Source organism: Anguilla rostrata, chromosome 6 (genome assembly GCF_018555375.3).
Source record: "Anguilla rostrata isolate EN2019 chromosome 6, ASM1855537v3, whole genome shotgun sequence".
NCBI lineage: Eukaryota > Metazoa > Chordata > Actinopteri > Anguilliformes > Anguillidae > Anguilla > Anguilla rostrata.
The window spans coordinates 11,428,867-11,456,557 of NC_057938.1; the positions used below are offsets into that span (position 1 = coordinate 11,428,867).

Sequence of the window (27,691 nt, forward strand, 5' to 3'; positions counted from 1 at the left end):
GGCCTGAGCATCTAGAGGACAATGCCTACTACAATGCAGTACTCTATTTATGCTTTTAGTATCGGTACAATGAACACATTTTTATAACGTAACAAAACTACATATCATTTTTATTTGGACATTTTCTTTTCCATTACAGTATTTCACTTAAAGAAAAAACTACTTGCAGTAAAGAAACAACCGTTTGCAAGTGTGTTGTACAGTATATATAAAGTAAAAACAGCATTTCAGGAATGTGTCCATGTGGCACCAGACTGGCAAACGGAAGAACTACAATTAGCTGCCTAGCCCACTTGGGTTTAAACATTAAGGCAGGGGTTCCCAAAGTGGGGTCTAAGGACCTCTGGGAGTCTGCAAAGGAGATCCTCAGCAGAATAGCAATGTTAAGAATAAGGATATGTCCTTTATATTTCCTTATTTCATAAATTGTATATCTTACAACTGTAATTGCACTGTCATTTATTGCATATTTATTTTGCATCGAATAATGCCTTACAGAAGTACTCACCCCATGATGTAGATACACAAAGTCTCATTAGACAAGCGTTCATGCACTAGTTTGTGAAACTGAAATTACATGTTTGGTGCAGCATTATGGTGTTAAACATTACCTATTTTACTGAAGTTGGACGGGGTCTTTGAAAGTTTGGAAACTGCTGCATTAAGGCACCTCAGGTGAAAGACACAAAGATATTTACACACACATTGTAAAAGTGCAAAGGCAGTGAAATAAGTGAAAATTAGATGAGAGATTAGTTTTAAAAGTCTAATTTTCACTTGAATGACTATTAAGTTTAAAACAGTAAAACTGTATCTTCTAAATTAACACTTATTTTGAAACAATTCCAACTTAAGTGCATTTTTATTAAAATATATTATTGCTTTAATACAAAAACGTGAAATATTGTTTTGTACAACTCAAAGAACAGCAACAGCATAAATCAGAGGTCACAATTAATACGGCTGATACAAGTAAAGCACAACTGAAAGTAGTTTTGGAACGAACATAGTCAATATGGATGGTGCAGATGCAAAATTACTTGGCTAATCCAGTACTGTGTGAGGGTCATTTTCCTGCCTTATCTGACATGGTTTCCTAAATGAAAGGAAACTGCTGACCAATATTCTAATATAAAAGGTGATTTATTAATCATAAAGAATATTCTTTGATTTGAATCCAGTTAAACGGAGGGCAAACCTGTGGAATATGGCCGGCCACAACAGGCATCCACTTGACGGTTATAGTGACCACCACCGCTGAATGAATACTTCCGTTTCTGTGGGTGACCCTTTTGGAGAACAAACGGGATAGAACGCCCTCCTTCAACCGTGGTCAGAGAATGCAGCAGGCATCTGCACCGACACCACACTGACTTGTGCTGGGCGCGCTCCAAACCGGTCCGCTAGACCCATCCCACTTTCAGAAACTTGCGCGTAAACCGTGCGCAAATATAGAGCCTCACGGTACCCAGGCATCTGCGGTTATCATGGCAGGATTGTTCTTCCACAGGAAGAAAAGAAGCGTAAAGGGAAACAACAGTAGAAAAAAATGTAGTGGAGAAGATCCCAAGAACCCCATTGAGTTATAATTACGGTATGTCGTGTAGATTGTTGAAATTGCTTAAATACCTGCATTGTTTATGAACGTGTACCTACTGGCTACTGGCAACTCCCAAGGCTTCACCATCTCCCAGCAGCATTTGATGTGGCGCAAGGATGGGTCTCATTTGCACAGATAAATGCCTCATGGCACTGCCTCCTCCTAATACAGTGTCAAATACATTTTAGGTTTAGGTAGCTACATGTATTAGTGCTGGTCCTTGAAATTACATGACAGTCAAAACAAGGAGCTGCTTTTAAATCCTCAGCTTCGCAAGAAATCCTGTTCGAGCAACGAGGAACAGGAAAGCCGCAGATTTCGGAAAAGGTTGGCAGGCTGCTCTGCATTGCGAAGGAACAGCCGACCCAGCGCCTCCTCTGAGCACCTTCTTAGAAGAGGGTGTAAATAATTTTCTGTGCGATATAAAAAGGCTTCGGTTCCAAAGGTCCCTGTGATGACAGCATCCAGTCAGGATTAGCGCGGATGCTAGGAGGCTAACAGGTGGAATGTGTTGTCGGGGCGGTGGGGAGTTTGGGCCTCGGTGGTGGTTCTGGCCTTGGGGGGCCAGTAGGGGTCCTTCTGCAGCTCCCTGGCCAGGCGCATGTAGCGCACATTAGAGGACTGCGTCCTTTGGCAGCACAGCCGTGCCAGACACCTGGCCCCACAGCGGTCAATGCCAGCCTGCAAACAACCCAACAAAGGATTTTGACAGGTAGACAAAAGCAAGGCCTATTATCTATTAGGATTCCTCAGAATCCAGAAGCAGGACACGATTACAGGAGCTGCGGACTGCGCTCGCTTTCGATTGGGTGACAACCGCTCGCAACCGAGGGCAACTGCTCAAGCCATAGTCTACTGGCACACGAACAAGAGTGCTACTCAAAACACGAGGAAACAGGCTGACCATTACCTGCATTGTGTCAAGAAAGCCAAGTAATTCTAAGAATCTTATTTATTCTCATTTGTTTATTCATTAAGAGCTTAAGAGCTCCTGAGTTAGTCACTGAGACTGAGTTTCTGAAGAACAGGTTGCAGACAATACGTCATTCTGAGCTGAATGTTGTGCAGCTAGTAAAAATGCTTTCAGGAGGCCGTAACCCAGATGTGAGAGTAGATCAGTTGTCACTGTATAACATCGTACTGTCTGTACATGTCTGAGTTGGGGGTCAATTACATTTCAGTTCAGCCAATTCAAGAATTGGACTTAAAGTGACTTAATGAATCGAAAAATCATCACAGAACGTTATGGGTGGGCATTTCTGAATTCCCAAATTGAATTTCAGTTCGCTTCCTCAATCGACTGAACTGAAATGGAATTGACCGCAGCCCTCTGCGGCGTCACGCTAACCCCACTTAAGTGTCGTTTCGTAACCCCCTCACCGAAGCACTCAGAGCACCAAAAAGAGGAGGAGCAACAGAAAGAGAGTGCGACAGGCAAGGTACCTCAACATCAGAGCAACTCAAGACCCAAGTCACATGGTACTGCTTTCATCATTTAAAAAAAAAAAACAACTTACAGTAAGGCCAGTGAGACTGCTGAGAGAAAACGAGCTATGCAATACTGTATGTTCAGCATCTGCTGCGATTTCATTCTTGTCCTCTGACCAGATTTTTCATCATCTCCAACATCAAAGCCTTATCAATCACCTTGGGTAATAAATCTGGTATATTACAGTTTATGGCATGCATCTACGTCATTGTACTGTATGTGGTTGACTCTGCATTGGCTCGAGCATGAGCAAGCAATGCACTTAAGGATTAATGATTAAGGACTTTTAATACATGTGACTGGATATAATCTGCAGCTTATATCAGTGTATCTAAATATAAACCACAGATAAAGACCCACATTAAAAAGATTCCCAACACAGTCCAGACAGCTGCCCCAGTGGCTTACCTCTATCAGGACGGACACGACAGCATTGGCTACGACGATAACGAGCACCCTGATTCGCCACTGGTAAGGGACGCACACAATCTAAGGTGGAGGGGGGAAAGACCATGTGATCAAACAGCTGGAATTTAGCTCCAACACTGGTGATACATTAAACACTGTGGTGCAGTAATATTGTGATGCAGGTAAAAGCCAAGGGTCAAAGTTGGTGATAAGCAGAGATGGCAATGGAAAGAGGGTGGAGGGGAAAAAAATAAAACTTATTATTTCATAAAATGTCACAAAATGTAACTTTATTTCATGAAACTGCAGTGCATTGTATCTTAATACAAATCAACATTAATATACTCTAATACTCCTACTACGCCAACATGAAATACAGAAATACAAAAGTTTCCTACAGTAGGACATTATTACGTGATGGTGGTAAGTAAGAGTGACACTATAATGGGTGGGGGTATAGGGTGGCAGCACGGTCTAATTTGTATACTTACTTGCAGGACATTATCGATGGCAGGAATTGGATACAATATGATGAACAACAGGAGGAAGTAGAAGAACACAGCAGACAGGAGGAATGGCCCTGCAGACACAGAGACAGATGTGCTGTAATCATCCTGAAGATGGCGCCACAGATGAACTCAGCTAACACGCATTACCTTGCACCAGTCGCTCAGGTTTTATCTGGGGTTAATTACACAGCTTTATTCATTTACTTAAAGCAATTGCCACCCACATTCCCTTATCTGAACAGCAGGTCTCTATGTTATATGAACCATTTGACTGTAGTGAGGGTTTTCTCCCACTTGTAAAGTACTGGGGAGAGAGTTTCACTCACAGTTTCTGTAGCTGGGCTGCCTGAAAGGCTTCCCTTTGGAAAAGACGATGGCGATGACCAGATACTGAAAGCAGGAGACATAGAAGATGGTCGTGTTCTCGTAGTTTTCGATGTTCCTCTCGCTGTGCTTACTGGACCCAGTTGTGTTATGAGCAGATGAACGGGACATATTGCAAGCACTGTGGGACAGAAAGACTCATTAAAGCCACACACATACGCACACACACTCTAGGCCCTAGTACACATACACACACACACACACACACACACACACTGTAGCCCCCAGCACACACACGCACAGACATGCACGCACACACACACACACACACACACACTGTAGCCCCCAGCACACACACACAGTACCTCCCAGCATACATACACACACTCACACACACTCACGCTGTGTGTGCAGTACTCACTCTGAGGCAGGGGTCCACTCCTCATACCAGCTCTGCTCCTTCACCAGGAGGAAGGCGAGCACCTGGAACCCCAGGCACACCAGGATCTGCAGCAGGACGGAGGAGAGCAGCGGCCTGGAGATGAGGCCCAGTGGGGGGCGCTGTGCCACCAGCTGCTTACAGGCCTGGTTCAGACTCACTACACGCACACACAGACACATGCACACACAGCCATGCACACAGACAGACACAAATACACACAGATGCGCACACACACACACACACACACACACAGACAAACATGTAGGCAGACACATACACAAAGAGAAAAACAACGCAACCACACAGACACCCATTACATGGCTACAAAATATATTTTCTCAGCTACGACTTGCTTTGCTTGCTTCATCATAGGACTTGGTGCTTACATACTACATGCACACAGGCTGTACAAAAAGTAACTGAATTTACTCAAGCAGTCCAGATTATGGCTGCAATTGAAACTCCACCCATTATTTCCCCTACAGCTTCTAGTAACAAGTCAACTTCACAAACTGATTTGACATTAAACACGTCCATACGTATGTGTGTAGATAATCTAATAATTATACTTCATGGGCATGACAGCACAGGGGTTAAACAGAAGTCAACATGAAACGGGGGGGGGGTTGGGCATTATGGCCACTCTTACTCACTGGTGAAGACCATGACCAGAATGATGGCAACATCAATGAAGAGGAACTGGAAGTCTCCAAGGTTGCTTGAGAACTGAAAGAACAAATTCTCCTTAGAAACAGCAAGACCCTCAGCGCCATTTCAGTCTATATCTATATCCCATATGAGAGGAGAATGATGGGGATGTACTGTATTGCAGCTGACCTGAGATCAGTGTTTCTGAGGGGAATAAGCCTGCAGGCTGCACACAGGCAGTACTCACAGAGTAGAGGAGAATGATGCTGATGCACTGGATTAAAGCTGATCTGAGATCAGTGTTTCTGAGGGGAATAAGGCTGCAGGCTGACACAGCAGTATCACAGAGTAGGGAATGATGCTGATGCACTGGATAAGCTGATCTGAATCATGTTCTGAGGAATAAGGCTGCAGGCTGCACACAGGCAGTACTCACAGAGTAGAGGAGAATGATGCTGATGCACTGGATTAAAGCTGATCTGAGATCAGTGTTTCTGAGGGGAATAAGCCTGCAGGCTGCACACAGGCAGTACTCACAGAGTAGAGCAGAATGATGCTGATGTACTGGATTATGCTGTACAGGGCCATGAACTTGAACACACAGAAGGAAGTGATGAGAGCCGCTCTGCCCTCCCTGAGGAGAAACGGCAGTTAGTTTCCCATTTCCCTTATTAACAGCGAGGGCACTGAGCACACATTTAATCACACATCTAAATTAGATGAGTCCATTAAGAGGGCACTTGGCGTTACAGACACATTTTCTGTGTCTACTGTGGCACACGGTAACAGCGATACGAATCTGTGTCAGAGCACATGAAGATACATAGGAATTTTGGGAGAGAATACCTGATCAGGTCAGGCACACAGGAAATGTTGGGGGTTCTGGATGTGAAGGGGGAGGCCACAGAAGCCTCCAGCTCCGACAGGGAAATCCCGCCATGAGCTCTCTTCAGGGCCTGAGTGCCAGCGGGGGGGGGGGTTAAGAAAAAACAGAAGAAAGAGAGAACAGCAAGAGGGCGAAAATAGAAGGAAAAGCGTTAGCTGGCTCTGCACACAGGAACCAATAATGATGCAAGGCACCGTTTCCCAATAAACTGTGAAACAATGTATGAGCATGACAAAGTATAAACATAACTGACCATACTAAGTTGAAATTAGTCTTTCACCAATTGCCAGCAAGTCCCCCCACAAAAAATGTGGTGTGTTTTTGAGAGGCACATAGAAGATGGCTATTTGCATGGGATGAAGGATGAAGGAAAGCCAGCTGTATTAAATGCAAATACTCACGCCACAGTCATTAGCTCCGTCGCCACACATGCCCACGAAGTAGCTGCGAATTAGAGGGAGAAAGGCAGTCCTTCAGAGGTCGGGCTGGAGCATTTCTTAACGGCTGATCTGGGAACAGTCAGTGATGGCTACTCACTCCACGCTCTGCAGCGCCTCCACCAGCTGGGTCTTCTGATCCGGCGCCATCCGGGCAAACACCGTGCCGTGGAGGACCAGCTGCGCCAGGGAGAGGGGAGAAACCACAGTCCCTAAATGCCACCTCCCACGGAACTCGCGTGTGCTACTGCTATCACTAAGAAAGGCCTTTTTTTCTAAATCCTGTCAGTGTTCTAGAAACTTCACTGTTTCCAATGACCCGTAGTGATTATTACATCAGCATCAGAATGCTCAGTAAAGAAACCCACTGGGAACCCACCTTCTGAACCAGATCCTGGAAGTGCGCGGTGATGACGGCGAAGGATCGGCCGCTCATGGCGAAGTGGTACCGCTGCTGGAGAGTCAGCTTGTCCTCGTCGTCGTCATCCAGACCGATGTCCACCACCTGCAGGGACGGAGGGACAGGGAGACGAGGGATGGCTCAGTTTCATTCTCTAGACTGGCTGCAGGGGGCACACCAAGACCGCAGCGACCGTCTGCCTAATCACAATGCATTCCCCTCTGCTAGAAAACCATTTAATGTAGATCCCAGTCAACAAGTGCTACTTCCATGGTGAACACACATGTATCATTGCTTCCCCTCATGTAGCCAATTTGAGCATTTCGTGAACGCACCCCTAAACCGACACAAAGCGCATTGGGCCGCTAGTGCAGGATCTAGCAGGGGAGACTGCAGTTCCACATACAGTCCACCAGAGGACACCGACCTCCAAGTGGGAGCCTTTGTTGGGACGCGCGGTGGGGTCGTTTGCGTAGTGCCACTCGATCCTGGCAGCCTGGCCGTCTTTAGGCGGAAGTGCGTCGGCGACGATGACCCTGTCCTGTGGGGGGATCATCCCACAGTCCCGTGCCACTGATATGGCCGTCAGCATGTTATCACCTGAGGGGGGAGGTCAGGTTCATTACATTACATTACAGGCATTTGGCAGACGCTCTTATCCAGAGCGACGTACAACAAAGTGTATAACCATAACCAGGAACAAGTATGACGAAACCCCTAGAGAGAAGTACCGGTCCAAGTGTAGGGAACAACCGCATAGTTCAACTTGGACCCTGAAGGTTAAACTGATTAACACTAAACAACGAGAACGGCAACAACGCAGTCTATGGAAAAAAGGTTCTGGTTCTGTCCTGTATTTACAATACACTTCATTCACAGACACAACAATTAATTGTCTGGAATTGGCTGGTTGGTAGTATCAGAGGTAAAAGGGTGCTAGAGCCAAAACAATCATGTACATTATGTAGGTTTTTATTTAGGGCAGCACATAGTAATGGCATGTTGCTTATATTTACGTTGAACACTGGTGCTAAAAAAAAAACTTAAGAGTATATACATGCTATACCTATATATATATCTATATATATATATATATATATGCACACACATCCATCCATACAGTACAGGCCAAAACCTGTTCGTTTTTTTTTTTTAACCTTAGAGAAGAATTCTGTTAACCTATGCACATTTATTAAATAAATCAAAGTATAACCCTTTTTTCCCCAATATCTATGTACAATAACACAAAAGATGAGCTTTACTTAAAAATAATCTTAGACACGACTTTCCTCAAAATAGCCTCCGTTGGCTTTAATTACAATTAAATTATTGGAAGCCTTATCCAGTCTTAGGATAGTTTAATTTTCATTGTATGTAAAATTAAAAAAACCTGAATAAATGTAATGGTTAAAAAAAGATATAAAAACTTGAGCTGCATCACAATCTGTAATCGACTAGGTGTATTTCTAAGAGTTCAAAGTCTGCTTGATCACAAGTAGCTGAACTGACAAATGGAAAACCAAACACGTGGCAGCTTTTCAATTGGGGTTCCAAACACACAGCCTGGTTTGCCAAAGTAATTGTGATTGCTGTTTAAACTGAGGGAAGCTAAGGAGCTCTGCTATTAAGGAGGTAATAAAGCAATCAGTTAGATTTTTATGTGATGTACACTGAGAGCTTTCATGGATGATCACAAGCAGATGAAGACTGATTTCGGATCCGCTCAGCCCTGGATTCATGCACCTTGGGTGTCTGCCCCGCTCACCTGTGACCATGACGGTGCGTATGTTGGCGCGGCGAAGGTCCTCCAGAACGCCCGGCGTCTCGGCCTTCAGCTTGTTCTGCATGATGATCAGGCCCAGGAACTCCATGTTGCTCTCAATAAGGTCCCTGCGGGGGTCCAAAAGAGCCACTGAGTGACTACATCAATTAAAGGGGCGACAAAATGCAAGACCTGCACATCTGTGAGGTCCACAGTTTGTTAAAAAAAATCAATTAATTGACAATGAACCTCAGGCAAGGTATTTGGGTGGATGTACCCCCCAAGCAGACAGCCTAACAGATGACTGATCAATACACGGTGTGTCCCCTGGTGTGACAGTTTCAGAGGATGACCTGGTGTGCCCTTTAGAATGAACCATGAGGTAACGAGCCGTGCGGCAGATCTCAGCAGGCTCACTGAGTCATCAGGAAATGCTCATTAGCATCAGCTCTAGAGCTGATGCCTATCCTCCGGGGACTGTGATGTCACCGCTCGGGAGTGGTGTTCTGCCTGTGGGCAGTGCAATGCGGTCATCCGGCGTTCCGGCACCTGCTGATGCTCTGCACTTTGTGCCAGTTGAGTTTGGACTCCAGCCGCCGGTGGGCCAGGGCAATGACCCGGAAACCCTGCTTGGTGTAACCCTCCAGAACCTCAGAGAAGTCCTCCGGCACTGCAGAAAGAGGGGGGGCAGGACGGAGAAGGAAAAGCTCAACATTTCAAAACAACTAAGCAGCCGACTTCTCATTCTCAACTTCTCATTAACCGTTTACAGACGATCTTCCCAGGGATGTTAAAAGAAAGGGAAAATTAGTTTTGGGAGAGTTTAATCATGCAAACAAGACCCCTGAGCGCAAGTGTGGACATTTTAAAAACAAATACATTCACGGAGACAAGTGGCCATTCAGGGTTTGCGAGGGGGAGGGGTAGCTGGAGAGAGAACATTTCACAAACCGGTCCACTGTAAGACGCGACACAATGACCGACCTGTTTCCTTCTTACAGAGGCTGGCCACCACTTCTGGCGCCCCCTTGAGGTAGGCATCCATGCGCTTCTCTCCCAGCAGTCTGGCCACCACGCTCATCCTCTGGAGCGCCGAGGAGAAGGGGAACTGCCGCACGATGCCCATCTCATAGGACGACTGAGGACACCGGGAACACACCATTAAATCGGCATGTCCCGTTAAAACAGCCAGGACATAAACCCAGGAGAGACATTTCAGCACTTACCGACAACTCGCACAGCTCCTGTAAGACAAACAGACGTCAGACAAAACAAACACGAAAGACAAACAGACGTCAGACAAAACAAACACAAAAGAGAAACAGACGTCAGACAAAACACACATAAGAAGAAAATAAAACATAATGACAATACTTAGGTTTGTCCACTACCTACAGTCTATAGAGTATCCAGATTACACAGAGGATGCTTCAAGCCTCCACATGACTAGTAAGCTATCAGAAGATAGAGCGCCACTCAACAACAAGGTGCAGATGAGTCATTTAACTGATAAAGTAATACTTTTTTGGTTCAGTAATGCTGCCAGTGAAACTCACCTGCAAGTTCATCCTGACAACTAGTGATTCTTTGACCTCTCCTAAGATGACTGCCCAAGTCTTGGAAGAAACCATCAACTCACCAGAGCCAAGCACCATGGCATAGTGGGTCAACAATAACAATGTCGTTTTTGGGTGGCCCTCTATATTCAAACTACCTTCAAACGCAATCTGCAAGGCCTCTGTTATGATGAGTAATAAGGCTGTAACAACCCAGGATACTTAGTTTCGAGTGCCATTAATCCTCAAAGATTTAAATTGAGTAACAGTGCTACAGCGAGAGTGTCTGCAAATGTGCTTTTAAAATAAGCTGAAGATACGCACAACCACAAGAGGCCAGCACTGAGCCTTCATACCGGGCGTGGGCATGGGAGGACACACTACAACCTGGGTCAAGAGACACACCTCAAGACGTGCAGCTTTGTGACAGAACGGGCAGCTTTGTGTCAAGGAGCAGGGGAGGAGTTACTGGCAGATGCAGGGGCATACCATGTCCTGACTGGAGGTCGTCTCCTGCTTGGGAAACAACTGCTTGGGTGGGCGGACCACCGTGGGCATGATGCGATTGTGGAGAGACGTCTCTTCCTCTGTGGGCTCCTCAAGAATCTGGAAAACAGGCCTGAGGATGTCAGAAGAGCAGATATTCTGCACTCCTACCACGCAGAGTCCGGCGAAGTCTGAAAAACTCAAAAGGGTGTCGAGGAGTCTTCCCCCTGCATGTGAACTTCTGAAGACAAACAATGACCTGTGTCTGGGTGTGTGTGTGTGTGTGTGTGTGTGTGTGCGAGCCTGGGAGCATGTGTGAATATGAATAGCCAGTCTGAACTTGCCTTAGAGGGAGCTGGTACAGATCCAGACCCTCCTCCCCCTTCCTCTACAACAAGGCCCGGCTTTGATGCGGGCGTGTGAACAACAATCTCCGAGACAGACATGCCATTTGCTCACCCAGCCCGTGGCCTCGAACATCTTCAGGTCCAGAGGGTCTCCGGACAGCTCCCCCTTGATCCTGGTCAGGGAGTGGCAGACAGCCATGCAGGACACAAAGCGGGATTTGACCAGAGCCTCCCTGCGGACGCTCTCCTCTGAGAGCAGGAACCTGCAGGGCCGAGGAGAGGGGGAGAAGCAGGTGAGAGAGAGCGAGAACAATAGTAAGAGAGAGAGTGAGAGAGAGAGAGAAATAGAGAGAGATAATGGAGAGGAGGCGGTCTCACATGCTGTTGTCCACTCTCTGGATGCCCCACAGGTCCAGGCCATCTTCAGTGAGTGTGCCAGTCTGTGAACACAATGAAACGTGTTCAAAACGAGCCTCCCTGCATCAAACGGCTAATCGATGAAACGTGTTCACAACGAGCCTCCCTGCCAACACATTCCACAGCTGATGATTATACACTCAGCATCCTTTCAGCCAAAGCTATAATTTCACTACTCAGAAAGGCCATTCAACCAACAGGTGTAGGGGTTATCAAAATGAGTGCCACCACAACAAATCGCAACTATGTTCAAATCCACTCTGAGGCAGACTGCTGTGAAAGGATTAGACTAATATCCATTAAATTACAGGCATTTAGCAGACGCTCTTGTCCAGAGCGACTTAACACAACATTCTACATAGCATTTACATTTGCATCCACTTATACAGCTGGATGCATACTGAAGCAATGTAGGTTAAGTACCTCGCTCAAGGGTACGGCGGCAGTGTCCTACCCGGGAATCGAACTCGTGACATTTAGGTTACAAGACCATATCCCCAAAGAGGCGTGGAAGGCAGGAGCCCTCGCCCCACGGGGCAGGGCGTACCTTGTCGAAGCAGACCAGGTTGAGCTGGCCGCACATGTTGATCCTCTGGGGGCTGATGCAGAAGATGCCGATGCGTTTGAGGCGGCGCTGGGCGTAGAATATGCCCACCGTCATGGCGGCGGGGAGCGCCGGGGGCACGGTGATGGTGATGAGGTCCAGGGACTCGATGATGATGAACCTGGCGGGCTCCTGCGGGGGGAGGGGAAGCGGGAGCGTGCGTCACTCCGGGGGGGCCGTCGAGATTTCGCGCGACGCGCCCCTCCGCTCCGCTCGGCACGACCGGCGGCCCTACCTCATTCATGATGCTGAGGACCAGCGTGTAGATGAAGCCGATCCCGGCCACGCCCACCAGGCACAGGAGGAAGAGGTAGGCGTCCCGGTACAGTTTGAAGTCGGTGGGTTTGGGGTGCAGGATAGAGCGTACCAACTGGCCCTTCTCAGTGCTGAAACCTGAGAGTGCACAGAGAGCCAGTAAAACACTGGTATGCACAACAGTGTAGGGGTCAATTCCATTTACATTAATTCAGTTCAGAAAATTATCCAAAATTCTATTCATTTACATGATTATTATCTATTCATTTACACTGATACACAAAGTCACTATGTACAATTGCATATACTGTGCTTATTTACGACATTCTTCGTAAATAAGCACAAACGCAAGCACAAAAAATTACAAATGCACAGACACCATCCAAGGGTTTGGGCCAATTCTGAATACAGAGTCTGAATATCAGAATTTAGAAGAAAAAGAAAAGTCAGGACAAAGAATTGGAATGAAAATAAATAAAGTTTGATTTCAAATTGTGGGTTTCTGGAAACATTTTCAGAAAAAGTTTATATGATATTAGCAGTTTTTGAGTCTGACAGAATGCAGACATTCACATTCACAACACAAAAAACTGAAAGTAAGGCCAGGCCAATCCAGTGAAACACAAACAAAAACTGACTTGCATTTCCCTTTCACGCAGGTACTGTTGGCTTTTCTTCAGATACACGGGACTGATATTTACTCCTGACTTGATTCACTTGACTACATTAGCCAAAAATTCCAATTCCACTCAGAATACACTGGAAGTCTAACACACAGGCACACACAAATGCAGGACTGGACACTGTCCATTTGGAGGACTCTGTTACTGTTGTGCACAGTTGAAGGCCAGCTGTGCCTGAGATCACAGAGAATTGCAGTGTGAAGCTACTGTACTCGTCATTGCCTGAGATCACAGGGCCTTACAGTGTGAAGCTACTGTATTCGTCATCGTGGGAACGCGCGCTTCACAGATGCACTGAAGTACCGAGAGACCAGGGCAGGAGATCCAGACGCTCCGATAACAAAAACAGTGACTAAGTTCGGTTGCTGACTTCCAGAGCTCATTCACTGGTTGATTTTGGACAAATCCCAGTCATTTCCGTTGCATAAAAGCAGCATTATCACTCAACGGCTGCCCATCGATCTGAACACTTTAACCTCCCATGACCCCACCAAGCAAACTGCAAAACTGACCGGTCCTGACCACCACGGCCTTGACCAGCTCGCCCGTGTAGAAGCGCGTCTGTATGACGTGGGTGCCGCAGAACAGGGTGTGTCTCTTGTGTTCCTCCACGCTGTAGACGATGGCCTCTTCCTCCTCTTTCTTCTCCTGGTCTGGGTTGGGCAGGTTGGTCTTGGTTACTGGCACGCTCTCACCTGAGGACCCAGAGGGGTGAATGAGGCAATGACTGCCACCTCAGTGTTTTTAGGTGGCTAATCTAATAGTCCACCTTCTTTCAATAAACTTGTGGCCAATGATCGTTATAGTCAAAAAGCTTATGCACAGCTATCAAAATTAAGAGATCACCGTTTCAAAAGCTCCGCCCACTCACCTGTGAGCATGCTCTCATTGACGATGCAGGTGCCACTGATCAGCACAGCGTCACAGGGCATGATGATCCCGTTGGTGGGGATAACCAGGATGTCTCCAGGGACCAGGTCTGTGGACAGGGCCTCCTCTATCTCTGTGAAGTGTCAGGGATAGGGTTTGGGGGTGAGGGTAGAGTACCAGAAATTCAGATACACAGTTTCTCTTTCTAATCTCCAAATTCTGGGAGACTGTAACCACACAATAAAACAGATCGCCCGGCAAATTGGCTTATTCAGCATCATACGCCACACAAAAAGGCTAAATCCATACAGAAGAAGCTGTGACATACCGTTATTGGCCCTGCAGACAGATACTCGTACAACGCTGTGAGAGGCCACCATATCATGCAGCATGACATATTGCTGAAACATAAAAAGAGACACATATTTCAGATCAGTTGAGATCTTTTCAGATAACAGCTGAAAAGAGTGCGTTGAACTTTTAAACATCAGGCAGTATTTCAAAGACACTTGCAATAAATATTACATCTAAAATCGTTGACCTCGGAATACACTGGTTTGCGATCAAGTAATTCTTCCATTCCACTAAATGCAGGGGCCCCAGCTGGAGGTCACACAAGTCCCAGGACAGCGGAGAAAAAAGTATGCGATGCTGCATCAGCGCTGACTTTAAGGAGCGTTTCACATCTTCACATGTGCTGCCCCACAGAGATCTTTATACACTTTCTGCAAAGGGGCAAGTCTGAACAAATACTGATGAGTACATTAGAGCAGGCTGCCCATGCCCATGCTCTTGCTCCCTCTCTCTCTCTCTATCTCACTCTCGTGCTCTCTCCCTCTCTCATACAGTCACTCTCCCTCTCTTGTGCTCTCTCTCTCTCTCTCACACTCCGTAATGCTCTCTCTTACTCTCTCTCACCTTTCGGATGCTGTACAGAGAGGTAGTTATGGATATGACTGACATGAAGACGATGGCCGAGGCGTAGTAGTAATACTCATCGGAGCTCCACAGAATGACACTGAAGAGCTGGAAGACGTAGAAGGGGTTTAGCACCTGTGGAAAAGGGCACAGCCAAAACAAGGCCACGTTTGTCACGACAGTTTCAGCCGCAAAGAAAAAGGTCTGACATGATTTCATTTGAAGGTGCATACCAAGGTCATGTTTGTCTTTATTCCACCTTTGTGGAATAAAACATTTGCCTTAGTATAAATTATCTGCCTTATTTTTATTTGTCAAGCCATTTTTGGTGAAGACAGGACAATGTACTGGTACTAAGGGAATACCGCATTGGTCACAACCATACATCCAAACTCAGGTTGGTACATTAAAGTAAAATATAAACAACGATAAAAAGAAAAAAAGGCTTTGAGTGCTTGACATTTGATTAAAAAAAACTATTCCAGCTAGGGATGTTTACTAAAGAAGGGCAGGTCAGATAAGAGCGCGGTCCAAATTCCGCACGGGTTGACTACAGCTGCGTGGGAGGATGGGATCATCTACCTCTTTGATTAGCAGCTTGAAAACTGAGGGCACTTTCACGTCGATTTCATTCACTCCAAAAAACAGCCTCCTGTTAAATATACATATTAACACGTTACAACATCTCTCTGGCATTTACTTTACTGAGTTCAGAGCATCTACAAGAACAAAAATTTGCCATACACATTATTGCTTAAGGAGAATTCTGTAAGCTTTGTAGAGCTTTCTCGGTCTAGATGTAGATTATGTGAATTAGGTCAGGGGCAAGCTAATCCCAAGTGGAAATATATTCATGAGAGGTTTTTTTCCGAAAGAACAAAGGATTTCCGGTCAGGTTAAACCAAGCGGTCAGCAAGAACCACCTTTCTGGTGAAAGTCCAGCAATTTCTGCATTGTGTATGACTGTTCATTAACTTTTATTTCCACAACGCATTGCTTGCATAGAATAAACATTTCAGGGTCCTATAAATACCAGTGGGTGAGGTGTGTGGTTTGGCAGGGACTAGGAAGGACACATCTCTAAACACAGAGAAGTACTGTGCCTTTCCAGAAACTTTTTCCACAGGACTTTCTTCCACTGGTGTGTACGTGTTGATGTTGCTAAATGAGTGAAGCAGGTCGAGATGCCCCATGCCTGCCTTACCTACTGCACGTCCCTGAAAGTAATGCGTGCCACCATTTGACCAGTGGGAAGACAACACATAAGTCAGAGTAGCCTTCAGTGAAAACTAGCTCCTTGGCTTCTGAGGAGAGTCAGTTGGGAGCTGTGTGCTGCCTGTAGGCATGTGACCCGGGGTCGAGCTCGCGTACCTGTGGTCCTGCGTCTCATCGGTCAGCCCCGTGCTATGGTCCGAGTATACGGAGGAACAGGTCAACTCCAGGTCCTCCAAACCACTGCAACAACAGCACAGAGAGGGAGTGAGACCGGGAGGTCCGCTCGCATGCGTACACCTGATTCGCTCTCAGCGGCATTTCCCACAATGCACTGCTGTGTAGTGACTTGTGTCGCAAAGATAGGATTGTGGATGCAGACCACTTGGGAATAGATGAGTGTGGAAATGTTGAATTACAAAATTGTCACAAATATTTAGATTATGCTACTGATTTGTCCATAAACTTGTAGCTATGTGTGCGCACAGACAAAATTAATAACTTTGAACTTTGCAGATTTCAGAGTGGGGAGATTAGAATAGAACTCTTACTTTAACACTTCAAAATTCTGCATCTTATCGTTCCAGTAGTATTTTGTGCTGTGGAGTGTGAAATAGCGAATCTGAGAGGAAAAAAAATACAAAAGAATAAAATGCTTTCATAAAAAACAGACTACTACATGGGGGCACAATGCACGTTCACAGGACTGTCCAGAGTTCCTGCCTAAGACGTCACACGGGGCCTGATTTACTAAGGCCTTCAGCACATGCAAAACCTTTTAGCACCTGCAAAACCAATAACATGACCGACAATTGGTCAAGCTACTTTTTTTGCACCAATCATTGGTTGTGTTATTAGTTTTGCCTGTGCTAACAGGTTTTGCCCATGCTAAAGCTCTTAGTAAATCAGGCCCATGATGTGGCAATCTGCATGTGCAAGACAGAGTCAATGTGGAGAACATTGTGGACAACAAGCAGAGGCGCGGTGGGAACGGCCCACCAGCAGGGGGCGGTGCACAGTGGCAGACAATTCCTCACAAGGATGTCAAGAGGGATAGAGGACCGGTATGATCACAATGGAGTAGCAATATAATAGCATACTGATACTGCAGCCATTCCTGAAAAAGAAAATGAATTCTATCGACAAAAAATTATCTTTCCACTTACAACACCATATACAAATACAGAGGAGTAGAGTGTGGGTGTGTGCGTTTTACATTACATTTTTCCATTTAGCATATGCTCTTATCCAGAACTTAGATTACATTTTTACAGACAATCTATTTATCCAGTTTTGTATCCAGTGGAAGGTAAGTACCAGTAGCTTGTTGAAGGGTATAACGGCAGTATCCCAGCCAGGAATCAAACCCACAATCTAAGCTGCATGCCCAGTAGAAGTCACCTAACTATTATAGTACAATACCTTCCCCTGTGTGTGCGTGTGTGTTTGTGTGTGTGTGCACGTGTGTGGGTGTGTGTGTGTGTGTGTGTGTGTGTGTGTGCGTATGTGAGTGTCAGAGTGCCTGTGCTCTACCTGCACAAGCTGAGGTTTGGTGCCCTTCCTGCCAGGGTCCTCCAGGGGCTCATCAGAACAGAGCGTGGTGTGGCCATTAGCCACAGCCGGGGAGGTCTGGTCACCCAAGTAGAAAGGATTCTTCCCCGTGGCCAGAAGCACGCGCACCTTGGCTCTGAACCACCGTTTGAACTCATCCTGAAACACAAGCCATCAGCATTAAGCACTGGCAACTGTAATGCAACCTTTGTAACCAGCTGTGTAACTAATACAACAAATGTGGGTGTGCGTGTGTGCCAGACGTTAGCCTGCATTGAGCAGAGCCAAAGCCGCGCAAAGGCTTAGCACGCTAGCTAAGCTGTGAATGGAGTGGGGAACTGGGACGTACGTACAGTGGACCGGAGCAGCAGGACCTCGGCCTGGTGGAGGGTGGCCCGGGTGCAGGTGCCCTTCACCCACCACTCGGGCATCCAGTACAGGAGCAGCAGCAGGAAGCCGCCGGAGCAGACCACGCCCAAGCCCACCAAGGCCACTTTCCAACGGCACGGCCTGTACCCGCAGATCTCCTGAGGGCACCAGAGACAGATTAGCTCTTCCTTTGCATTATTTCTTACATCCCAAGATACCCTGAAAATGTTACAGCAAACACAGTGTAGGCCGAAAAACACTACAGTATATTGCACTGAAAAAGACAAACCGTGTAGCTAGGGCTAGTGGTTTTTCTGCTTTAATATGCCTTCTAAGGGGATTTCAAATTATATTCTTTTATCGGTTTTAAAACAAAGCAAACATCACATCACTTGAACATACTGCTAATCTCTCCAGCAAACATGATATGCGTAGTGCCAAAATGTCAGTATATGTACTCTGGAACTGATTAATACACTGAAGTCTGAAATGAATAACATGGCATACTTGTGTATTTTATCAGTTAAAGACGATAAGAAAAACAATACGAAAACCCGAAACACTCAGACTATCATTGCAGTTCTTTGAGATATACAAACACGAATGAGACATACGCAAAAACACACAAGAGTGATGTGCCAGAAGAGCTTACCCAGCCAGCCCAGCATAGCTAGCAGTATGAATAAGCAGCATAGCTCACCCACCATTTCATCCTCCAGGCCTTTGTTCACAAGTTTCACATCTTCCTTCTCCATCCTTCCACCCAGGAGCCTCACTGGAATGTTCAGAAATGGGGCAACAAATAAGCAGCAGTAAAAAAAAAAAGACTTTGGTCAAAGCAACTAACAGCACATATATGAGCACTGTAAACAAAAACACCACTAGAGATGTACAGTAGATTGGCAAAGTTACAATCAAAGCAGTGCCACCATCAAGGTGCATGTAGTGCTGTGAGGCCTGTAAAGTGAAAAAAGGGTTGTGAGCTTGTGGATGAGCGCACCGCAGAGCGTGTGCCTTGGCTGCAGAGGAGCAGGTGGCATAGGCACGAATTTGAGAGCCACAGTCTGGATTAATAGTTTGAGACTTGCAAAGTGAAACAAAAACATGGATTGGCTCACACTGCTATGATTAAGGAAAGTCAATTCACAGTCGTCACACGTCACCTCACGCATCCAGATTCAGTCCAGGCACCGGCCAAAATGTTAGCTTATTACACACCCCGGTGCGTTAGGCTCTGGATTCGTCTGCAACTAAACACATCTACGCCTACAGGGTTTGCCAAGGGCAATGGTCAGTGTAAGGGAAAGTGCCTCAGAGGGTAAGCAGAGGCAGCGTGAAGAGGCGAGCTGTGGTACTATTCACATGGTACGGCTAACACCTCACCAGCTGAGAACATGACTACACCGCGCCAATTATGTTAAACAGCACCACTGTGCGTTTTCCACCTTCCATGGAGATCCGAGTCAGAGGTTAACTAGATTTTTCTCTGAAACTTGTGGAGGTGTTCGTGGATTCAGCGGAGGTACTGTGCTGGTAATACCTAGCGGAAACTCCGGCCAATCAGAAGGGAGCCCGTGGTCGAACGCTCATCTTGCGAGCGCAGTAAGTGTCGTGCTGGCGACACGAAGCCCCGCTCTGCGACGTGCGGACGCGTCAGAAACTGCGCGGGCGACGCATTCGTGTGGGAGAGTTTGAGCCAGCCTTCAAAGCGGACGCCAGCGCGCCCATTACCTTACAGCCCACGGGCACAGCGGGGGAGGGGATTTAATTACAAAACCAGGGCTGAGGCGCAACTGCGGGCCAACCCCGAACCGGGCCCAGGCGCAGCAGGAGACGGGCTGTGGTGCTCATTAGAGGAGCTAACGCTTCTCACGGCTCATTCTCAGTGCTGGCGAGGCCGGGCTTTCAGCTTTCAGCTTCCCTCCGTTTCAGTGCTGCCCCTGCAGCGATGTGTGCCATTTTCTAATCACTGCTGAAAGTTCTGGAACCAGCACGAACTAGCAGAAGAGACAACGGCCCCTCGATCCTGTCGGAGATTATTAGGAAAAGGGCGCACCAACTTGGCATGTACACACTTGAATTTGCACCCCGAACAATGTGTTAGGTCCTCCGTGTGGTAATCGCTTGAGCGAGTGCATTCTCAGCTTCTTGTAGCTATTAAACAGTTTTCGAAATCCTCCCAGATTGCTTCACTCTAGGGCGGTGAGGGACTCCCAGGGACTCCAAGGTTGGGGCGAATTCCATCTTCAAGACTGATCAATTCATGAACTGGAAATTACCATTAGAGGCATATTTTGTATTTTTCAGCTTGTTCTGAGATGGCACCAATAACTCCCCTTTTATCTGCCAGGGTGGTACTGCTGTGCAAATTTCCAGTGGTACCGATCAGTTGAAGATAACAAAAATGCAAAGGGAAGCATTTTTATGTTGGCTGCCCTTGACCCTCAGATATACATAAATGTATGGCCTTTAACGCTGAGGACAGCTCAGTGCTAGTCAGCCAATGATCTCTGAGCAAGAACACCACGCACAGATTATCACGACCCCCAATGGCATCAGTGCCAATGCCCAGCAAAACAAAAGGAGGTCGACACGCTCATAACTGCGGCCTCAGCTTCCTCCCACCGAGGCCATTGTTTCTCCGTGTCTCCGTGCAGACCCTAGAAGGAAACCTGAAGACTGGTCACGCTGCTCTTTCAAGGTTGGCTCAACATGCCACTGATTAATGCGTCGATTCCCATGCCCAATTCTTGTATGTAATAACATTGTTTCACATGTATTCCTAGTTTTCATTCATGCCTTACATTGCATTGCTCCATTAACTCCAATTTTTTTCCAACACTGAAACATAAATAAAATTACTGAGAAAAAGATTACATTTCTGTATTATCAACACAAGAATTTGCTCTTCCAAGGTTAGTTCAGCATTCCACTGATTATGGTCCAAACCTGTTGTATTCGCTGTCTTCCACGATGCATTCAGCACCGGCTGCTTGAAACTCACTTCCTACTGCTGTAGAGCTTTCACCCCTATGATACGAGGGCTGACTCTTTTGATCGACCAATCAATCGTTCGGTTAAAATGTTTTTGTTAGAGCAAGATTCTTACTGGTCGACAACAGAGTGAGTTTTGTTTTTTATATTTTTTGGGCACCGGCTTCAGCAGAAAATGTTCTGCCTTATCAAATTTTCCCGTCAGATCAGTGTAATCCATCCTACGAAAGCAGGGGTACACAGCCCAGCATTCTAAGACAAGACCTCCCAGTGGGTGCACAAAAAATATTTCAACAATGTTTCATCTGCATGTTTCCAGTCCTGAATTTTTGTTTGTTCCCTATGCTCATTATGAGTCCATTCGCCATAACCAGCTTTCCCACCAAATGATGCTTCTGCATGTATTAGGCAAATCACTGAAAAAACGTGCTGAGACACTGCCATTTAGCCATTTTGGGGAACTTTTAGACAACTCAAGTTTACCATGTTTTCCTGTACACTCAACTAGCAAACATTGCACAATATCACAGGAATTCACATACTTGGCTCTGAATTCTCCTAGATTCATACTTAACAGTCAGACATCCCATAATGCTCTGATTCTCTCATTACTACACCTGTCTGAAAGACTTCAGTTCTGTAATACCTGTAACACTTCAATGTAAAAAACTAGACATGGCTAGATGCAGAATGCTGCCTGCTGTGCAAGTGCATAAAATAACACTTCAAACGAGACTAAACTGAACTCTATAACTCCTTTTACGTTAAAGCTGTCATTTTAAGACTTTGGTTTGGTTTGAGCCTGTATTAAGCATGTTCTGCTTACAGTCAGATTTCTCACATTCAAACAAGAAGTGAACTGTAAGGCAGAAGTGCACTTGACTATTAGCATAAAGATACATAGTCATGTGCCTCAGCTTTTTCATCTGCCGAGGCATTGTTTGAAAACAATCTCCAAGATAACATTTTCATTACATAACATTTAATAAGCTGTGTAGCTTAAATTCCAGAATTCCAGAGTTCCAGAATGAAATTCCCAAGCAGCTGGAGTTCTCCAAGCCCCTGGTACGGACCAGTGGCTATGATATTTGAAGCATAATTCATCAACGGTACAACGTCTTTAATAACTTCAATTCAATTCTATTATTCTCCCAGTCAAAATGCTTGGAATAAAAGTAAATATTCACTAAAATATGATAAGCTAAAAACCTAAAGGGTATTAAGAAACCTTACATGTTTGGTTTGGTAACTGAACCATTGATCCAGTTCCCTTGATCCATCCATCAAAACACAAGACCGTCTTTGACGAATGTATTTGTTGTGATTGTCAACAACATTGCTGAGTGACCTTTGGCCACCTGAGCTGTTGCACCACTGAGCAAGGCAATCGGGCTAATCTGAATTGCCTCAATAAAAACGAAGGAAAAAAAATGCGGAAAAGCTGACATGCTATAACAATATTATTATGAAAACATGAGAGGTTTGAAAAGGGAAATCTGGCATTGATATTTGTGGACAGTTTTAATCCTCACAAGACTAACCCTGATATCCAAGAAAATATCATTAAAAACCCACATCCAAACCAAACAAACAGGACAGAACTGAGGAAAAATAAACTTAATAAAACCATGTAAACAAACATTCATATCCAAGGTATATGACGGGATAGTTCCTTCAGCATATTGCCCGTGAATTTCCCACCGCTTCCGATTGGTCAGTCTTTGAGCATAAAAGTACTACAGCCTGGATGTAAGGCCACCCCATGAATAATTTTAATTAATTTTCTTAGCTACACGAATAAATGTCTTGCTCAAGTTGCCATGGACAGAAGGAACATCATGCACATTTACAAAATAATTCTTCATCAAGCCTCTTGAGTCCTAGCATCAAGATCCGTACCACCCTTTTAACAAACAAAATTAGACGTTCAACTAGGAGCAGACAAGACGCAGCTGGCCTCCTTAATGAGAGAAGTTACATTTGTGCTGTTCATAGATCATAATATTTACACAGCTGTTGGCAGCATTGTGAGATTCAAAGAAAAAGCACTTCATTTGAATGAAAATGTCATGAAGATGTCACGCTCTAGATACCTTTTTTTAAGATAATGCATTTGATTTGTTTTCTGTGTGTGTCATCTTTGCATTGCAGCCAAGTAAAACTCTGGAATATCGAAAATACATTAATTAATTAATTAATTAATTAATTAATTAATTAATTAATTAATTAATTAATTATAAAAATAAGGCTATTAGTACAGTGGTTAGGTTGCCTTCTGTATAAAGAATTGCATTCCGAATTAGTTCACGATACGTTACCTCCTCCACAACAACTTGCCAATGATAAGCTAGAATTATATAGCTACTTTTTCCATGCCCACCATGGCAATGTTACCACACTGTGATCACTAAAGGTGCCATCTTAACAGGTTGTTTATGTGCGTCGCGAGAAATGTCCAAAGTAAAAAATCAAGTTTGTTTACAAGAATTGTTAGCCTTTTAAAGTTGTACAGCAGATCGTTTTCTGCCTCTGCAAATGCATGCTTTATTGCAGGATGGGGTGTTCAAGTTTTCTGATCTAGTTTTTCCCTCGACTTCATTGTGTACATCTCAGCCGTCCAATTTTAATTCAGTTATAGTATTTCCTCTTAATTAGGGCCAATAAGTTGGGCCTGTAGAAAGCACAAGCATGCTTGATAGCGAGGGACGCTGCACTGTTGGTTTAGGTTTGTGTAAAATCTTTATTTTGTACTCAATCTTGCTGAGATATTGATTTTAAAAAGTAAAAACGTAATTACATAATTGTGTTTTAGTATCACCATAAGGAGGTAGAGTTGGAATAGTTAGCAAGTTGCTCCATTAGCAGTTAATCACAGATTATAAGCAGAACAACACTAAGTCCAAGGAAAACCACTGACTTAAACCTTAAAACAATCTAGCAAGACCTCCCATAACAGGGAAGTTTCAAAATGGGACAATGAATAATGCCTCTGGATTCCCACAGTGCTAGAGCCAACATTTGCCGATATAAAGCAAAGTCCATAGTGATCTGATGACAGTACAAATTATGAATGTACAAATGCAGAGTCCCATTCATCACACCACGTGTCTGCTAAATGCATGTGCACCAGTTTAGTAGATACAGTGAGGGCTAGCCTATATTGGTGTAATGGAGCTCCTCAGTAGAGCTCAGCCTTACTGAGGGAAAGCTTTTCCTTTCTTGTAGTCTTTCCTCTATCCAGCCCTACTGCAGCACATTAACTTCAGCAGTCTGCTAACAAGGCCAACACTGTGGATACTTCCCACCACATTCTAACCCACCATTGGTACTCTCCCACTGTGGAAAGACTGCTGTCTTTGAGCACATCTCTGAGAGAAATCCCTGTCATGGCATCAGGGTCCTCGGGTATTTTCAGACATGGCTGAATAACCATAGAATTTCAGGTTGACAAACAACGTCTAACACCACTGAAGCTGGAGGGAAAAGTCAAAAGTTCAGCCAGGCAGACTCTGTGGTTTTGGGTTTTTCAATAATGTCACCTTACAAGTGTAGCTTTTGTGCAGAACAAGAAGTGACATTTAGATCAGAATTTTGAAAAGAAAGAAAAAAAAAACAAAAAAAACATTAATTTCCTGTCGCCCCAAACTTAATATCGTCCTCAAGGATATCTTCCATAGATTGTACGGTTAGCCAGAGCAATGATCCATTATCCCAACAGGCAGGAATTCCTGTCAACTGAAACCCAAGTGGCAAATTCAGGTACTGCATAAGCATTGTTCTCATGGTCACCAAAAGGCAAGCTAGCACAAAACTCTTATCTGTCATGTACAACGGGGAACCAGAGGGGGTGCCTCACCTCATATGGCAAATCAGTACAGCAATAAAGTCAGAGCTAATATTTATAGTCTGCAATGCTTTCAAGCTATTGGGTAAGGAAAGGTGTAAAAGGCTGTTTTGGAAGTGTTTGCTACGGACTCGCCAACTGAGCAGCCGTACACAAGTCTAAGTTCACCATGCACAATGCCAAGTGTCGGCTGGATTTGTGTAAATGGTGCTGTCATTGGAGCAGTGGAAATGCGTTCTCTGGAGTGTTGAATCACGTTTCACTATCTGGCAGTCTGACGGACAAAGCTGGGTTTGGCGAATGCCAGGAGAACACAACCTGCCAGAATGCATAATGCCAACTGTAAAGTTTGACGGAGGAGGAATAATTTTCTGGGGCTGCTTTTCATGGTTTGGGCTAGGCCCCTTAGTTCCACTGAAGGGAAATTCTAATGCTACATCATTCAATGACATTCCAGAGAATTGTGTGCTTCCAACTTTGTGGCAACAGTTTGGGGAAGGCCCTTTTCCTGTTTCACGACAATGCACCCCACGCACAAAGCAAGGTCCATAAAGAAATGGTTTGCCAAGTTTGGTGTGGAAGAACATGACAGGCCAGCAGAGCCCTGACCTCAACGTCATCAAACACCTTTGGGATTAATTGAAAAGCCGATCTCACTAATGCTCTTGCGACTGAATAGAAGCAAATCCCCGCAGCCAAGTTCCTAAACCTAGTGGAAAGCCTTCTCAGAAGAATTATAGGTTGTTATAGCAGCAAAGGGGGGACCAACACTATATTAATGCCCTTGGTTCTGGAATGAAATTTTCAACAAGCACATACGGGTGAAATGCTCAGGTGTCAACATACTTTAGGCCATGGAGTGTACCTGTAGACATCAGTTGGCGCAATGTGCACATAAACTTTGGATAAACTTTTGGATAAACTTTAATTTACAAAAATTCCAATCACTTAGGCCTACATAGTACAAATAGGCTAAGTGATAAGCATAAATATGGAGCGCTACATTCTGTCAGTATTTTCTGAATTGGTATAACCTTTAGGGCATTCACAGTGATCAAGGAAAATTTTCAATTTAAATCATATTAATCTAAAACTGGGCTTAATTATCAGCCCCACCATGAGACACTTTTTATGAGACAAAGTCAAGATAGAGCTGTGAACTGTAAGCACGATCCTTAGTCAAAAAGTTTTTACTGTGGTCTGATATTGAACTGAATCAGCAGTGGTGCATTCAGTAGTTCTAAATATTAAGACAGAATAATTTGATTGAACAAAAATTAGCCAACACACACTATTAACAGATCGGGTTAGTAGACCCCCTGATATACATTTTACACATGTGCATTTTTATTTGAACAATGACAATGACATGTTCCGAGTTTGACAGTAGCAGTTGGACATACAGTACGCCAATACAATTTAAATGATTTTGGAAATAAAAATTTTTGCTCTAAATATTGAGATCTCAATAACATTTGCTTTAACCCATGTGTGTCAAAACGATGTGACGGGCAAAGCGAAGTTCTCCAAGGCCTATGTTTTGGCTCATGACAAGTGGCAGTTACCTACTGTTGGCCGTTCTATAGTTGTGCAGCGGTGTTAGCTGTACATTCAGACAATCAGCCAACAACATAGGTAGCTAGAAAGCCACGTGGCTGGATTGCTGGTGAAGTTCTTGTATATGTTTACATACTCCTTACGAAGGGTCAAAAAATAATTACAGGTTGCTTAAAAAAGTACGTCCAACGTTACAAAAGTTACGGACAACCAAAGTTCAACGCTATTACTCCTGTGATCGATGGGCAGGCTACCAACACAGCTGCTGTTCGACAAGGTTCAATCTTTATTTGAACAACCGCCAAAAAACCCCAAATTTTTATACATATCTAACCTGCAATGTTCACTCGTTAAAAGTTCAATTTTCATAACAATTGGGCGCTTTCGATAGCTAGCTAATAGCTATTTTGGCGAAAACAACCATGGCGTTCGCTGGCATTAAGAAAGAACGGAACTCCCTTTTCTCTGAACGACACGCGCGCAAATCTGGTTATAAGTAGCCTACATTCACATCTGATGACTGACACCACAACAATATGCTGGTAGCATGCTTTGTATTTCATAAACTGAAATAGACTCACCCAAAACCACCAATAACCGATCACCTGAGACTCATTCTGTTTTTACAGGTCATTACCGTATAAAGATAGTCAAATGACCCGAGCTTCTCTGAGAAACCGCCACATCATACCGAACGCGCTCGTGTGCAATGTTGATAAGTTGCAAGAGGAGTAACCATAGGGAGTAACTCAGCGTTCAAAAATCTTCCTAACTGAATAGCTGGCTCCCTCTCCAGATTCGGAGGAAGTGAAAACCAGGATATGAGGTCATGTTAGAACACAAATATGGAGAAATAGGCTGTGTCCCAAACCGCATACTTCCATGCTCCGAGTGCACATAGCGAGCATGCCGCCATCTTGGAGTGCGAGTCCAAACCGAAGTTCGGTAGTGCGGAGCACGGATAAAGTACCCGGATGCGCACTCCATTTGATCAAAATTTGAAGTGTGCATCCGTGCATGCTCCGACTGGGAAAAATACCATAATTCCTTTCGCGAAAACGGCCAAAAACAACGGTAATGGCGGATGACAGTCTAGTGTAGGCTACTCTCTCGGATTGGAAAC

General features: G+C 45.0%; 1 protein-coding gene across 7 annotated transcripts; it reads right to left on the reverse strand.

Moving 5' to 3' along the window:
- Positions 1-1,941: 1,941 nt before the first annotated feature.
- On the reverse strand, positions 1,942-27,371 carry LOC135256517 (polyamine-transporting ATPase 13A3-like). 7 transcript variants are annotated; one of them, XM_064338351.1, is made up of 32 exons: positions 27,206-27,371; positions 18,878-18,948; positions 18,158-18,331; positions 17,787-17,963; positions 16,805-16,875; positions 16,413-16,496; positions 15,624-15,693; positions 15,042-15,176; positions 14,452-14,524; positions 14,125-14,256; positions 13,766-13,948; positions 12,551-12,708; positions 12,259-12,447; positions 11,673-11,734; positions 11,407-11,557; positions 10,951-11,067; positions 10,132-10,149; positions 9,890-10,043; positions 9,455-9,575; positions 8,909-9,033; positions 7,571-7,743; positions 7,123-7,248; positions 6,844-6,923; positions 6,708-6,750; positions 6,267-6,376; positions 5,958-6,054; positions 5,426-5,498; positions 4,752-4,929; positions 4,333-4,511; positions 3,989-4,077; positions 3,498-3,578; positions 1,942-2,281 (listed from the first exon to the last, which is right to left on the reverse strand). In XM_064338351.1, the coding sequence occupies exons 2-32, from the start codon at positions 18,926-18,928 to the stop codon at positions 2,087-2,089; spliced, it is 3,669 nt and encodes a 1,222-aa protein (XP_064194421.1). In that variant the 5' UTR covers positions 18,929-18,948; positions 27,206-27,371; the 3' UTR covers positions 1,942-2,086. The 7 variants fall into 7 exon arrangements, with proteins under 7 accessions (XP_064194421.1, XP_064194420.1, XP_064194423.1 ...); XM_064338350.1 differs by having other exon boundaries at positions 27,150-27,371; XM_064338353.1 differs by having other exon boundaries at positions 18,874-18,948; positions 27,150-27,371.
- Between the last annotated feature and the right edge of the window lie 320 nt (positions 27,372-27,691).